General features: G+C 37.4%; 1 protein-coding gene across 1 annotated transcript in view; it reads left to right on the forward strand.

Moving 5' to 3' along the window:
• Window positions 1–16,903, forward strand: part of MGAT4C (MGAT4 family member C) — a 334,130-nt gene extending 317,227 nt beyond the window's left edge. The window contains 4 exon segments of the mRNA XM_033057894.1: window positions 7,728–7,753; window positions 7,755–7,881; window positions 11,896–12,043; window positions 13,866–16,903. Of these exon segments, the coding sequence (XP_032913785.1) occupies window positions 7,728–7,753; window positions 7,755–7,881; window positions 11,896–12,043; window positions 13,866–15,022 (1,458 nt within the window). The 3' untranslated portion in view covers window positions 15,023–16,903.
• Window positions 16,904–17,200: the final 297 nt, after the last annotated feature.

Consider the following 17,200-nt stretch of genomic DNA (forward strand, 5'->3'; position numbering starts at 1 on the left):
CTTAGACCAATATGTGCTGGGGACCACCCAGCTGGAAAGCAGCTTAGCAGAAAAGGACCTGGCAGCCACAGTCGACATGAATTTGAAGAAGAGCCAATAATGTGCCCTTGAAGCAAAGACTGTGGGGAAATAACAGAAGATTGGCAAGGAGTATTGTAAACACACACTCAAGTGACTTACAGCTGGGGTGTCAAAAAACACATATATCATATTAATTGCTGTTTAGCCTTGTGTGTTTGACAAGCAGAACATCTGTGTTTAGATAATATAGGCCTGTGATAGGCTTAGAGACACCCTATCAAACATTCTGGAGATTTATTCTCTGCTGCAAGAAAGATCAAGCACAGTGGTAAACTATGCCTGTGCAAATACCTGATACACAGGCAAAACCAGCAGGTTCAGTGACCCTCTAGCATGGACCAAGCTCTACAGTTCCTGCAGCTCTGCTTGTGTGCCTGGGTGCTGTTTTGAGGGACTCCAGCTGGTGGAGTAACAAAAATAAATGTACTCTATGTCTTTGTGTTGATATTTTTATTTTTGCTCCTGCATCCTGCCTTTGCTGACTCACACAAAGGTAAATGGTATCCTGGGTTCCTTAGACAAAGCAATGCCAGAAGGTCAAGGGTTGTGCTGTACTTGGCAGTGGTGAGGCCTCTCATAGAGTGCTGTACCCAGTTCCAGGCTCCCCACTAAAGGAAAGGTATGGACATGCCAAACAGAGTCCAAGGAAGGGCCCCAAGGATGTTTAAGGGACTGGAGCATCTTTGCTGTAGGAAAAGACTGAGAAAGCTGGGAGAGTTAAACCTGGAGAATATGAGAGAAGATGAGACTCTGATGGAATTTTACACTGTATGTGAATACCTGAGTAGACAATGCAAACAGAGCCAGCCAGTGACAGGGCAGAGTTAATGGGCACAAATTGAAACACAGGAGGTTCCCTCTGAACAGCATTTACTGTGAGGGTGACTGAGCACTGGCACATGCTGCCCATAGAATGTGGATCCCACTTCGTGCCTGTATTCTAAAGCTGTCTGGACACAACCAAGGGCACCTGGTTCCAGGCAGTTCTACACAAACACAGACAGTAGAACAGATGACTTCTAAAGGTCCCTTTCAACCTCAACCTTTCTGTGATTTTGCAGTTCTCTTAAACAGCCACTCACCTCTCTATTATGTGAGGGTACAGAGTGTGCTGACAAGAAAACCTTAAACTGATTCCATCAGAACCAGATGAAACTCTTCATCAAGATTAGCTGGCTTTGGTCAAACACTTCTGTTCATTCTTTTTATCCCAAAAAGAAGTTTGCCTGTGTCTCAGTGCAATTCTATTAAAACAGGTTTATCTGTGGCACTTGACAAGCTCTTAGCTCTAAACCTTGAAGGCTGTGGGACATTGAGGTACAAGTTAACACATGGAGGAAGTGTTGCTGAGACATCAGCTCATATAGTCTGTGCTTTGGGTGAAGGGACTGAGGGCTGAGGTATCCTCACACCAGGATGTCCCCCTAGTTATTCTTGCTGGTGCCTGATAGACTCAAGGAATTTAGTTTATCTGATAGCCTGTAGCTTCTCATAATCCCAGTATTCTCATACTATATAAATGTACTGTGTGAGAGGTATTCATTAAAATTTTATCTTCTATTCTGAATCTATCAAAAGTTGTGCCCACATATTCCTTTCATTAATTGATGAGTCAATTGATAAAATCTGGGTATATATGTAACTTAATGTCTATCCTCATCTTTCTAAAAATTCTCTTCTCTGAATGATGCCCAGTACTATTTTCAATGCACATGGCTTTTCCCTGTATTTCTGATGCAGATTTATACCCCACTCCTGCATCTCTAAAAGCTTCTAATCTCACTCTCCCAGATATCACAGTTATCTGTTTCTTCCCTCTTCATGCCCATGCCTATTTATTTTGCTCTCTGTTTTGTCTCTGTGGAGCAGAAATTTAGGGTTATTTCAGGTTTCTTTGTTATTTTTTTCTTATCTTCCAGGTTTTTTCCACATGCCATTAACTCACTGTCTATATAATTTCTGTGAAACCCGTATTTTACACTACACTTAACTGAGAAAATACATCCAGTGGTATACAGTCATCCATCCAATGATGGATTAGATAGTGCTTTACCATCCAAGTCAATGCAACTTCACACTTCTTAGTCATCTCTTCCCCTTGATTAGACTTGATTCTTCCATGCCAGAAGAAATGCTTTACATTTTCCTCAGTGTTACAGACAGAGTTTTGTGACTCCGTTTTATATCGCTCTGAAGCTGTCAGACAGGAAAGACACTTCATCCACCAACACCTGCTATGAATTTAAGCTCTTTGCTTTTCTATATTGTTGAGTAACTTGCCTCAGCTGAATCATCTCATCCCTTCTCCAAAACTATTGGGGTCTGTATATATCTGTATGCTACATTACTGCTTGAAATAATCTCTCACTTTCTGTGGATCCCTTGATAATCATGCCTTTCAAATTCTTTTCTAGAACCTATTTCTTTTGCCCGTCCTTTTTTTCAGTTTCAATTTTGAGTAATCTGCCTATGAACACTTTTTAAACTACTGTATCTAGAATCCAGCTTTCAGATGATACAATAATCTTTAAACCATTTATTTAAGCATGTGTAGCCATAAAATCTACTTATGGCTAGTTTAAAACCTGAGCTCCTCTGGATTTGTTAGCCTCATTCTGAGTTAAACTTTCCTTCAAACTAGTTTTTATTCCCCTGCTACCAGTGGCAGCTCATATCCTGTCTGTCAACCTTAAACATTTTATATGTACTTTCAGGCTTTCAGTAAGGCAGTGAATCTGCCTGGGAATCTATCTGAAACCCATGGAATAGCCTATCCATTACAATTCTCTAGTACCCTATCCTCTGTAGCTCAATTCTACATCACAATTTAGGATTTGTTTTTTTTAAATCTTGTATACGGAAATCATTGCACATGCAAAATGTAATAATAACCTGGTAAAAAAAAATCTGATTTGCTTTGGGGTTTTCCCTTTTTGTTTCTCAGGAAGTGTTTCCATCGTGACTTTATAAAAATAACTGAATGCAATCCTTGAGGTATTGTGTGCAGTCTTCCAAAAAGAAAAACTGAAAAACACATTGCAAAAGCATTAAGAGCTGCAAGTAAACCAGTTCAGTAACAGAGTGATAGAATGGTATATCACAAAACTGAGGATTGAAGTGCCTGCTTCTGAGTGTTGCTGTCAAATCAAGGATTGCAATAAAGTACACAAGGCTTTTAATAATCCAATCATGTTATTTTTGTGTCATCTCATATAATAAATGTGGCAGTGGATCAGCTCTACCACCAGGAATATGGACTCTACAGTGACAGATAAAGCTACATGCCTCATTTGAAAATATTAAAATATTAAAATAATTCAGTTGCCATTTCTCACAGCCATCAGTGCCTCTGTAAATAAGCAACTTTTTTTGAGCTGTTGGGGCACAACACTCAAGCAGACTCAAATATAATATGAAGATGACCTTGTAGTTCCACCCATAGATAGAAGCAGATTAACTGGTTAGGTAAAGTTAAATCCTTAACTCATGTTGGTATCCTTAAGGCTAAAGCAACACCACAGGGCCTACTTATGTATATGCTTATGGAGGAAATATGTAAGGAAAGTAAGCAATAATCTCTAAAAGCAGGGAAAAAGCACAAATCCTTAGTATTATCAGAAAGTGATGAAGAATTAGAATGGATCAAATATGAAATGGTTTACCGGAGTGAGTGTGCATTAATGCGGCCTAGAGAAATTATTCTATGGATGGTAAAAAGTCTTTTTCTCTGAAAAAGGAAAATAAAGAAAAAAATAATCTTGCTTTATATAATTTTTTCCTCTTGGGAATAGCCATATTGAAATTCAAATTCAAAATTGTTTAAAAGTTTTAATAGACATAAATTTAAATATTTTCATTTCAATTTTTGGTTTCAAGGACTTGACTTATTAAAAGCAGTCTTTCTGGATGGTCATTTGGAATCTACTTTTTAAAAAACATGTTTAAATTCTTTTGAGTGTTGCAAATTCTGCAAGGGAGAACCTTGCATTATCATGTCAAAATCAATTATTGATCTTTTACACAGATGTCACACCTTTGTAGATCCTATAAAGAACAGCATCTACACAATGTAAAGATACGTCTCTGCATTTTTTGGCTCACCGTCTCTTCACTGTGTACAGTTTTAGAAAGTCAAAGGAGTTGTAATCTCACATTACCATGTAAAACTGCACATGTATGTCTGATAGCAACACATACATGTACATAGAGATCTGTGGTTTTACAAGTTCCCTCTCTAGAGACTAAGGAAAGCAATAAATCTCATTTAGAAAGGAAAAGATTTATAATTTATGCATGTTTATTAATTATTTTGTTTGACTGCTTAATGGCAGATTTATGAAACAAATTGCATTTATACCATTCTGATAGCTACTTAATTGCGCATGAATAATGAAGGCATAAAATCTTCAAGCAAAGATGTGCCTTCAGAATTGAATTATGAATTGAAGCCTTTTTTTTCAATATCAAAGATTTTTAATAATGGTGAATATTCTGCTCAAATGGTCTTAAAGAACATCAGAGGTTTCACTGTAGGAAATACTGAGACCATTTTTCAAAAGATGAATGGCATTACCTAAAAAAAAGAAGGAAAAAGGTATGATTTTTTTTTTTCTGTGAAAATTCACTGGTGTGGTGTTCCACAATGCAATCCACAGACTGGATGCAGAGATGCAAGAGGAAGCAGCTCTAGGAAGGTGTACAGAATTCTGCACATACATGTGTACGATCCTGAGCATGTTCTTAGCCAGAGGTTTCCAGTGTAAGGATCCAGCAGCACCTTCAGCTGAGCTGTGGCTGGGGGCAGAGTGGTGAGCAGCAGGATGGGGAGAGTGTGAGCAGCAGGAGGGGGCACAATGCGAGCAGCAGGATGGGGCACAGTGTGAGCAGCAGGATGGGGCACAGTGTGAGCAGCAGGATGGGGCACAGGGTGAGCAGCAGGATGGGGCACAATGCGAGCAGCAGGATGGGGCACAGTGTGAGCAGTAGGAGGGGGCACAGTGTGAGCAGCAGGATGGGGCACAGTGTGAGCAGAGGCTGGCGCTGGCACGGGCGAGCCTGCGCTGCCACCTGGTGCCCACAGCGCTGTCAGAGCTCCTACGGGACGGGACGTGCCGGGCAAGCCCCCCTTGGGGCTCCTTTGCCTCCCGTGCCTTTGCTTGGTTTGGAGCTACCAGGAGATATAATGAACAAAAACCTCCCACCCACACGATGTTTTTCTTCCAGATGTTTCCACGTGGAAAACAGTGATGTGATTGCTTAGTGTGCAACCAGCACAGGCAATGCAGTTGTTCTCTGAGTGGTGACTGCACGGTGCTCGCCTCTCTGTAGATCAGTTTTAGTCATGAGTCTTACGTTCCTCTAACCTCATCTATGTAATTCCCTCTCTATTCCAACATAGGAATGATCTAATACAGTATGACCAGGAAACAGAGTTCTAAACCCATTCCTCACTCCTGGGGGCTTCAGACAAGTGGCTCAGTGAAAAGATGGGGGATCTGGGTAACACCGCAGCATACCCAGCAAATGTGTCACATACATTCATCCTGTAATTGAAAAAAACACCTTTTTTTTTTTTTTTTTTTTTTTTTTTTTTTTAAGCCCCAGGAAAATGTAATATGCTGACAGTGACTGCAAACACTCTAACCCAGATTAATTGCATTTTCAATAGTTAGGATAGTTAATGCCACTAATATGAGAAGTGTCAGTGTTTAATCCATCCAGTGATCCTCTGATTGGTTTTTTAAAAGAGTGTAGTAGTTTGAATATCAGTAATTGTACTGGGAGAAGAAGAAGGGAGGGGCCAGGGGAGAAGAGAACAAAAAAATGAGAATTAAATAAAAATGAAACCGTAATTGTATGTGTAACACACTCTCTTCTAAAACACGAGCAACCTTTCATGTCCACAAATCCTGCTGGAATCCACAGACAGCTAGCAACCACTGTGCTGTCACAGGGAGTTGCAGGGGCATAGGGAGACCTAGTGTTTAGAGATTCATGTCCCTAACACCTTCTTCCTGAGGTTTATTTTCAATGTCCTTACATATTAAGAAAAAAGAAATCCTTGATGTAACTTTAAAAAATATCTACACTGGGGTTTTAAGCTTCGGAATAATCAGGTGTCTGTAATTCAGCCCATCCTAAATAAAGACAGACAAGAATATATATTGTTACTGATTCACTTTTTTTCTTCATGGAGTCTGTAAATTGGTTTTATTTTCAACATAGTGAATATAAAAACATTCTGTGTACAGCTAACCTTCATCTACTGCAGTTCATTTCGAATCTATAGATTCCTTGCAATTGCTAATTGCATTACTAATATTGGATATATTTACCTCCTGGTACTCTAGAGTATAATGGACTTATATTTTGCACAGTTAAATGTGTTTATTCAGTTTGGCAAAACAAATGTACACTGGATTTTGTCCTTGGTAGGTTTTTTGTTATTAGGACAGAAAATTTTCTACAAGACGTGACAAATCATGGAGCTCCTAATATGGCCTACTTTGTATCAATGCAGTTGTTCAGCACTTTCAAAAATGAAGGTATTTAAGTACAGGGTTTAGCCATGGCACGTATAGTGTTTTTTACTACTTCTCACAGGTTAGCTTTAAAGTCTTTGTGCATATATAACTTCTGTGTATTAAATTCAATTGAAAAAAACATCAATTGCTGTGGAAAATAGTCAAAATAAGAGTATGAAAATAGTGCATAAATAATAAGTTTATAGTCTGCTGTTTTGCTAATAATCCCTCAGAGTTTGGGCAGTGAGATCTTTAATTTAGGCCCTTTCTTGTTGAAACATATACAGTCCTACACAGGTTAGTGCTTACAATTTGGTGGACAAAAGCAGCATTCATCTTGTTTTACAGAGCAAAATGACTAAAATGAACATGCAACATTGTGATATGACCAGACAGTCCTCTTTCTTGATCTTGAACAGAAATCCAAGGGGCTTCATGGTCTCTGTGCCATCATTTTTGTATTAATCTAATCGTTGCTAAAGATTCACCAATATGCTTAGATGTGTCTGGTCTAAGGCAGACACCCACCTTTCTTCTGAAGATGGAAATAATGCCTCCACTGAGAGTTCTTCCCTCCTAGTACAGAGGTCCAAGCTGAGGGATGTTATACAGTCTCTCTAGTGCTTTTTCACTTCTGGGAAGGTACCTTATTTGTTCCTGGGAACTCTGGTATACAAAATTCTTCTATTGGTAACAACACTGAGTCATGCAATAATTTCCTTCTTGTCTGTTAACCTAGCCTGTTGTTGGGAGGAGACACAGGTACATGGGGGAACAATGCACAGCATCATCTCTAGCCACCAAGTTGGGATCTGACAGTTAAGCACAGCAAACTAAACTGTTTAAACTTTCACTGTCGCAGTGACATCATAAGCCCACTTCAAAATGGGTGTGACAGTGGGTATGAGTTTTTTCTTTACTGTCACACACCAAAAAAACCCCTTAGTTTGTAGTTGAGATTGTATATTAAGTATGAAGCTGACAATGATTAAATGAAATTAATGCTACCTGAAAGTGTAGTCTATGTATGTTTGAAGGGATTTGATACATGTGAAGGTAAGTGTAGCTGTTGTCATGCTTATCAGGTGGACCATTCTTGTAATATTGTGGTTTTATTCATAGGTGACACTACTGTATGCAGTTCTTCACGAGACACTACTTGAAATATTTTGATAAAATGAGATGCTTGCGGAAACGATCAGCAGTGTCGTTCTTAGGAATCCTTGTTGTTTGCTTGCTGTTCATGAACTTATACATTGAGGATGGTTATGTTTTGGTAAGTTGTGAAGAAGTGATCCTGGAAAAACAAAACAGTAAAACACCGCTAGTAAAACAGTAAATTGCTGAGGATAAACTACATCTGAACTATTTGTGTGAGCTAGGAGCTTGTTTTACAGTATACACTGCAAATCTCACCTCTGAATACTGCATTAAGTGCTATCATAGAAATAAGATTATAAAAGGAAATTTACATCCATTCCATCTAAAATAGTTTCACCTTAGTGAGTTTATTTTGTGTTTTTCTTACTTTTTGTAAGTCAGATTTGAGTCTGATGGGTTCCGTGCTAGAGCATTAAAAGCATAAAAAAGCATCAAAAAAGTCAAATGAAATCTGAAATAAGTTTATGATTTTGAAAAAAATGTGGAAATATTTATATTAGGAATTTCAACAAATAAGCTACTGACTTACTAATATAACTCTGCAGTTTATTTGTAAACTAGGAGTGTTTCAGTGATGAATGCCAAATGAGTCCTGGAGACTCTATTAATGGATTGAATTTCCAGTTCTTTGAAGATTGGACTGGTCCCAGTAAAAGAAGGTACTGGTTGAAAAACTAGATTTTGAAAATAGTAAAATTACTAAAATGAATTTTTTACATCGTGATATGAGTAGGTAGTGCTGTCTTTATCTTGAATTGAAGAGGGACAGTATCGATTTTCCAGTATTTTGAACAGTGAATTCTGATCTCACTTGCATCTGAAAATAAACATAATAGTACATCAAAAAGTGTAATGCACAAGTAGTAAAATCCTTACATTATTATCAGAACCATATATACATTCCTAATTATTTTAATTAAAAATATTATAATTATAAAATTGCTTATAACAGCATTATAAATATTTACAATATTAATACTATGCTAATACTTTCTTAAGCCCTTGAAAAGATAGCCTGTGCTTGTACCACGTTACTCCATTACAGATATTTCTTGGTTATGATTAAATTTGACCTGGCTTATCACTTCTTTTTTTCCTAGTGGCATTTTCCTTAATGTTTCTTCTCTGTACACTAATTGCTTCAAAGTCCCCCAGATGTTTCTGAAAGTGCTTTTATTATCACAGCTAATGGTGTTCCTCTTGGCTTGTTTTTGAAATCTTTTCCTGTCCTATTTGCCAGCTCCCCAGATGGCTCCATGTCTTATTCTTAATTTGCTCTTTCCCCCCACCCCTTTTATAAATTCACTCTCTTTCATTGCTTCTCTCATCACAGTTCTGGCATGTTTGCATTCATATAGCTCTCAGCCAAGTCTCTTGCCAAGACTTCTGAGAGTTCTTCCAGGTCTCTTGATACCTTTATGGTCCATCAAGTGGTTTTCAAGTGTGTTAGGATGTTGTATTTTTACCTTACTTATTTAGTTTTATTCTCAAATTTCCTGACCCTGTCTGACAGCTCTAAACACACCATGTCTGGTATGTTTTCTCTGCTGAAGTAAAAGATGAGCAATTTCAGTGTTTGTGGTGAAGAGAACTATACTTGGGGAAAGCTTTTGAGGACAGCAGGCTAACCAGTTTCCCTCAGGGAATGAAAATCTGAAAGTCCTCAGAGCCCCAAATTCTCTCTGAGTCGCAGCCAATCTCCTGCTGGACTATCTTCTGAAGGCAACTGGTATAAGGAAAACAACTAACCCAGAGTTCCTTCTCCGAGTCTCAGGCAGCAGGCTGTGCAAGGGGTTGGGGTGCTGGTGTCTCTGGCACCAGATGCAAGACAAGTGGTCTTTTATAAAACGTTAGAATATTAAAATTGCATTTATTTTGGTAAACCTTAAGAAGGGAGAAGACAAAATTTCTGGTTTTGCTCAAAGGGTCTCACATGTCCAGCGAATCTCTTTTTTCTGCAGGGCATTTTCTGGAGAAGAGATACTAAGCTAAAATATACCAGATATCACAATATACATGAGGGGATTTTATACCTGTTAAGAGCTGTAAGTGGATTGGATTGTAAGTGAAGTATGTGTTCTGCATTCTGCTAAGAATACCAATCACTATTTTGGGCACTATGCCAAAAGTGGCACTATGGTAGTTGACACAGCACCCCTAGCAGAGCAGAGTATCTTCATAAAGGGTGGAGAACTCTGGCACTTCACCTTTTGGCACTCACATGAAACATCCAGCAAACACTGAAATATAAGTTAGAGGTTAGTTAAAAGATGAAAGCCAAAACCATTGTAGGGAAAGCTAGAGAATAAAATCAAGTAGAGTTAATCAAGCTCCTCAACTTCACTGACCTCTACATAGTAGTCAGAAGAAACAGATTTTAATATTTCGAAAAAAATCCAGATTTCAGTTTGCTAGTCGTTCATTCAAAAGAATGAAATAACAACCATTAAAAAGAAATGTCAGCCACAAAAGACATTTATTAAAGAGTGGGGGGAAAGGAAAATTTTTGTGGTCAGTTTAGATATTTTGCTTGTTAAAATCAAAACAATTTCTTCTGATATTGTCTATTTCTAAACATTTTATGTAGCCAAACCTCAGCAAAATAAGTTTCCATTTCAAAACATTATGAAACAGGGAATTTTGGTGCTCCATTCTGGAACCCATGACACAATGTTTTGATATTAAAGAAAGGGTTTTGGAAAAAAAAGATTTTTTGGACCAGCCTTTTTTGTTTTCCATCTGGTATTTTTCATGGAAAATCTCCTGAAGTTTTGGTGTATTTTCTTTCTAGATCATTGAGTTACATTTTAATCTTGAACCTCATCATCAAACTTCCTCTCATAATTTATGAGCAAATGCAAAGTGGCACATAAACACTAGAGAGAAATTACTCGAGAGACACTGAAGATCAAGAGAGCATAACAGTGCAGGTAGATGGCCCTGGATGTCTGCCAAAGATCTTTACTATGCTCAGAAATGGATAATTTACTACTTCTATGCAAGAAAAACAATGAACTATAAATGAATGTAAGATCAGTTTACGCTAATATTTCTTAGTGCCGTAAAATATAACTTTGACACATTTTTTAATATTTATACCATTAAATATGTGTGCTGTTTACTGTTTCTGTTTTTGCTAGTAGCAGTACTATTACTGCACAGTGCTCCCATTTAATGGCAGATCTGGAAGTTTTAGTGCATTAACATACTGTATATATCAGAAGGAATGAACACATTCATACTGTCATCAGACTAAAATCAAACCAGATAAATTAAATAAGCATTCCTACTTTTGAATTCAGACTTCATGAACTGTTAGATATTGCCCCTTTTCTTAAGCACTATGGAACATGTTTTACCTGAGGCCCAAGTGACCTTATGGATAGGCACCTACTGATGAAGCCACTCTTTCCCTTCTGCACCTTTACTATGACCAGGGAATTCTCCTGGAAGAAAAGGTCTGAAGAAGGAGGCAGGAAGATGAGATGTGGTGATAAATGTACCTTTTGACTATGCCATCAAAAAATGTTCTCCAAATTCAGAGTAATATTTACTGTCTGCATGATCACATGCATTTCTTTTCATCATAAACCTGAGTGGAAGCTTCTCAGAAAATTGTCAAAATGAGCCAGATGCAAGGATCTAGATTTGTCTTCCCCTTGCAGCAGTTTTGGTAGATTTTTTAATCACTGAAAATATTTCTAAAAAATCTTCCCCGTTTCTATGTCTGTAAAAATTCTCTTATTTGTTGCTGAGTGATGTTTTCTTATCCCTCTTTTGAATACCACAGCATTTTTTTGGCCAATAATTTAATGTTTGATACCTTTTCAAAGTTTTATGCAAAGACTTTTGTTCTTTCCCTTTTACTGTAATCTGAAGTTTTATGTTAGATTTTCTGTAGCCAAAATGTATGATATTCAGTATTGCTTATTGGTTTGGGAGGAGTTTTATTTGTTTGGGTTTTTATGTTTTAAATGAGGTGACATCTATATGCGTTCATGAAAGCTGAAAGTGAAAAATGTTATCCTTGGAAACCTGCCTGTCCACATTTCCTCTCTAGCTGGCATTTACAAATTTGTTTCTCTCTGTCTCTCTCCCTTTTTTGTTATTTTTGTTTTCCCGCTAATAGGAAGGGGACAAGCAGTTAATCAGAGAAACAGCCACGCACCAGCTCAACCCAGAGCGTTATGTTCACAGTTTTAAAGATTTGTCTAATTTCTCAGGATCTATAAACATTTCCTATCGCTACCTAGCTGGCACACCTTTACCAAGAAAAAGTAAGTAACTGTAATTTAAATGCTGAAAAATGAGATAGCTTAAAAAAGGCATGAAATCCATATAGTCCCTGTGGTATTTCTATGCAAGAGGGGCTGAGTTAAGCAGTGAGTCTCAAGAGAGTTAGTGGGACAGCTATCATAGGCCATTCTTGAGTGGCTACCAGTCCAGACCTAGCAGTGCTTGTCCCACAGTCTGACTACCTTCTGACTAACTGCCTGACCAACTTGTAGATATCCTGCAGGCAGCCCCTGGATAGTCTATGTGAGCATAATTCCATGGATCTCACCTCAGGCAAGAGGAAGATGATTTAGAAAGCAGATCAAGGCAGGTGCTGGTGGTGTTGTGCAACCATAGAACCATGGTGCTCTGAGACCATAATGTCAGACTGTAAAACTGGTAAATCCAATTTTAAGCATGCTTGGCATCACATAGATACACCCCTCAGGTCCACTATTCTGCCAGCCCAGCAGCTGCAAATGGACCTCCTTGCTCCTTTAGCTGTGCTAAAAAGGGATTTGAATTGTGTCATTATCGGGACAGTAAAGGAGGATTCTTCTCACAGCCATCTGCAGATGGACTACTTAATTATTCTTATTTCAGACATGGTTCAAGATTTCCCTTGAAAAGTGAAATGCAGCCATACCTAGATGTTAGGCAGGTGTCCTCTGGGTTCCAAATCAACCATTTCCCATACAAAAACAAGGTTCTGAAGTCCAAGCCCAGAAAGTAAAATGAAATAATAGGTGAGTTGTAGAAAGCTTTAAAGTTTGTTCAAATCAGATTTGAAAAATTTGGGGCTCTGTAGATAGTGTAAATGACTTCTGGGGATTTTACTTCACTGTACAACTTCATTTTGAGCAAACTTAAGCCTCAAGGGAAACCTTGAATCACCATCAGAGCAGTCTTTTAAAAATGACTATATTTTAAAAAAGTTAGGATAGTTCAACTTAAGTACACCCTATCAATTACAAAATCTTAACATTTTTTACATCGGAAATTAGAAAAATAGAGATATATTAGCAAATATCTGAAAAAAATCCTGATTTGGAATGCTGGTGATATTGTGATGGCAGTGGCTACAAAACAGCAGAGATCAAATTTCTTGTTTTATAAGATATATCTCTGTCTAGAAAGAATGTAACAGCATTAAAAATTATTTGTCAAGCAAGGAGAAAAGTTATATTGTAAAATAATGTGTAAATGGTGTCTTCCAAGAGGGTATTCCCTGTAAAATGCTTAATGAGTCCTGAAAGAAGGTAAGAAGGAAAACTACTAGCAAGGAAATCTAGACGAATTCACCTAAAAATGAACATGCTGAGAAATAATTATCCACGCAAAATTCATAAAAGTGTAAAATTATGCATAGATGCAAGTAGATTTTTACAGGGCTTAAAAAGATAAAAGTGCTGCATTTGGCAGTTCCTTGCTTTCAAAATATGGTGTGAACAATCCCCTCATAATCCCCTTTCTTTTAGCAGATTTACAGCCTTGTCATTTTATATATGGTTTTGTCTACAAGGCATAAATGTACAGACTCCTTTGGCATTTGCCCAAAGTAGCCCAGTGTGCTTGCAGTAAACAAGTAAATGCTTAACACAGTAGTGTCCATATGTCTATTTGCTTTCAGTATCGTACTTCCTAATGCAAAGGCAATAAAGGTCCTTTATCACATATAGCTTAATAAGTTCACATACCAAATTTCCCAGTCTTCACTATTCACGAGGTTTAGTCAATATAAACACAGCTCTGGAAAATATCTTTGTGGTAAAATTGCTTCCAATATCAGATACTCAGTTTTTGTTTGAATTGTCTTTTGTACAGGGTATCTTACAATTGGACTATCCTCTGTAAAACGGAAAAAGGGAAACTACTTGCTTGAGACCATCAAGTCCATATTTGAGCAGTCAAGCTATGAGGAACTCAAAGAAATTGCAGTCGTAGTACAGCTGGCAGATTTTGACTCAGCCTGGTGTGAAGGGATGGTCCAGGATATTTCACAGAAATTTGCACATCATATAATTGCGGGCAGATTAATAGTTATTCACGTCCCTGAGGATTACTATCCTGTGTTGGATGGCCTTAAGAGAAATTACAATGACCCCGAGGACCGCGTGAAGTTTCGATCAAAACAAAATGTAGATTATGCTTTCCTTCTAAACTTTTGTGCTAATCTTTCTGACTATTATGTGATGCTGGAAGACGACGTTCGCTGTTCAAAGAATTTTTTGACTGCTGTTAAGAAAGTAATTACCTCACGAGAAGGATCCTACTGGGTGACGTTGGAATTCTCCAAGCTGGGGTACATTGGAAAGCTTTACCATTCTCATGACCTACCACGCCTGGCCCATTTTCTATTGATGTTTTACCAAGAAATGCCTTGCGATTGGCTGCTCATTCACTTTCGTGGGCTGTTAGCTCAAAAGGAGGTGATACGTTTTAAGCCATCTCTCTTCCAGCACATGGGATACTACTCATCTTACAAGGGAGCTGAAAATAAGTTAAAGGATGATGATTTTGAAGAGGAATCCTTTGATATCCCTGACAACCCACCTGCAAACTTGCACACCAATATGAATGTATTTGAAAACTATGAGGCAAGCAAGGCTTACAGCAGCATTGATGAGTACTTCTGGGGCAAAGCTCCTTCTACTGGAGACTTCTATGGGATTGTATTTGAAAAGCCCATTAAAATCAGTAAAATTAAAGTTGTTACTGGAACTGAAGATCGGCAAAATGACATTTTACATCATGGGGCCTTGGAAGTAGGTGAAAAGATTGTAGGCAGTAAAAAAGGAAGACAATGTACAACTTACTTAAGACTAGGGGAGTTCAAAAATGGGAATTTTGAAATAACAGATGTAGAGCACAAAGTTCTGTTTGATATTAACTGCATGAGAATACTTGTTACTAAAAGTCAAAAAGAATGGCTGATCATTAGGAGCATTAGTGTCTGGACTTCTCAAACACCAAACCAATAAAGCAAGGCCACCCGACAAGGTACCGAGTGCATACAATCAACTGGGTCACAACTGGTGCCACTCCCCAGAAAAACAGACACTTCCAGCTCTTCACTAGAGACACAGAATATCTTGAGAAATCACAAAACAAGTAAAAACAATTTATTTTTTACCAGTTTGGTCAGGCAATATACAAACATTTATTTGTTGAAAATTTTGAATTTTATAGAAATCAAAAGGTTCTCAAACCTCTTTTGAGATCTTTAAACCCTTTTTTATTATTATTTCTCTGTAAAAGAGATTTTGTGGACTATACAGAACAAAAAAATCCCATCTTATAATTGCCAAAAGGTTTAAATCTATGACCATTATGTTGTGAAAAGAAATTGGCTTGCACCTTATGCACATAAAAATTTAAAATCTTATGGTGGTATGCGTTTGTACTGTAGTTGGTAATGTGTTTCTTTTCCAGGCAGTTGTGACAAGGAGATCTGTCCTGAAACAGACAGTTTACTTTTGAGCACCGTAAGAAAATAATGTGGCTAGTCATTGCAACTTCTTGTCAAAAGGGAATGTATAAAATTATAAATCTGACATGACAATTATGTAAAAAATAGATAATTGCATTTGTTATTCTGTCTCAACAAATATCCTTTGTTCTTTTTCCTGGGTCCTTTCACTGAAACGAGCACTACTTGGATTCTATATTTCCTAAGGGACCAATTTGCTCTCCTTACTTGCTCAAATTGCCTCACACCGAGCAAGCCTTCTGCTTGAGTACCAATGTCAGTATCAAACCCAGGTACCTCAAGAGCAGCACTGCTCTCTTGGAGAGACATCTTAATGAGAGACATCCCAGCTTCAACATTTTTTGTCCTTCATGATATGGAGAACTCCCCCAGAGAAATTTGCAGACAGCATGGTTTCCAAGGATTGTCATACATTCCATATCTACACGTCCAGTTCATGCATGATAAAATGTACTGGGTTAATCAGTTGGGAGTGAGTGTAATCTCCAATCAGTTCTGGATGATCTAGAGTCAATAGAACAGACACAAAATGAAGAATCCCAATGCAATGAGAAATTAGTATGTTTCTGAATTATGTTTTTTGGGGTGTTTTGGGGTTTCTTAAGTTTTCTAATTCTGATTTTCTTAGTATTGTAGACATCTTCCCACTGCCTCTGTTTTTTTCCTATAAACATATTTTGACTGGCTCTAGACAGCAAGCAAAAAAGTTCCTCCAGTCCATATGACTTCAGTGTTAGTCTGGGCTTCTACTGCATCACATAGGGAGGCTGTGTGGAATACATTTAGATTAACAGACCCTATAGAGTTTTTTTCTCGAATAAATTCCCTAGACTGTCTCAGTAGACACACTAAGAAATATGTGAGTAGCAAGTGTTACAGAGATTAACATTGTATTGTCAATCTCCTGGATACTGTGCTTAACATCTGATTGCATTTAGGGGGTTTTAGTTAAATCTGTAAGGCAAGAATTAAATTTCAAGAATGCTTGCATGGAAAAAGAGTAAACTAGCTACTGGGTGAGTACATACAAAACTAACATGGCTATTTCAGAAGGATAAATTATTTTTAAAATCTACACAAAACATCAATGCAATTGATTTTCCTGGTTCATAAATCAGGATAAATTTGGGTCCAGCTTTGGCAAATCACCCAATACAGGAGTAAGGTATATTGTGAAATAAATCTTCTGATATATTCTTCTATACGATTTAGAAAAACATCTTTTTCTCAATGAAAGTCTTTGTCTCTTTGTTCCTTAATACACACCATAATTTCTTTGGTTTTATATACAAATCTTCAATAAATTAGATTAAAAGTGTCATACATGTTCAACCTGAAAAGGAAGATTAAAGATCTTAAAAAAAAAAAAAAATAATAAAAAAGCAAATACATGCTAATCTTAAATTATTGTAAATACTTATGAAGGATTTGCTTTTTAATGTTGATATTCCACATTTGAAAAATAATTAGCTGGTAATTCGTTTTTAGTCAATCCCTCCTTTTTTTTTAAGTTGTCATTCTTCTATTTTTCCTTTTATAGAATCACATAATGGTTTGAGTTTAAAAGGACCTTAAAGATTGTCTAGTTCCACCCCCCTTTCTATGAACAGAGATGTCTTCCACTAGATCAAGTTGCACAGAGCCACATCCAGACCAGTATTGAACACCT

The sequence above is a fragment of the Catharus ustulatus genome, chromosome 4 (genome assembly GCF_009819885.2).
Source record: "Catharus ustulatus isolate bCatUst1 chromosome 4, bCatUst1.pri.v2, whole genome shotgun sequence".
NCBI classification, from domain to species: Eukaryota; Metazoa; Chordata; class Aves; order Passeriformes; family Turdidae; genus Catharus; species Catharus ustulatus.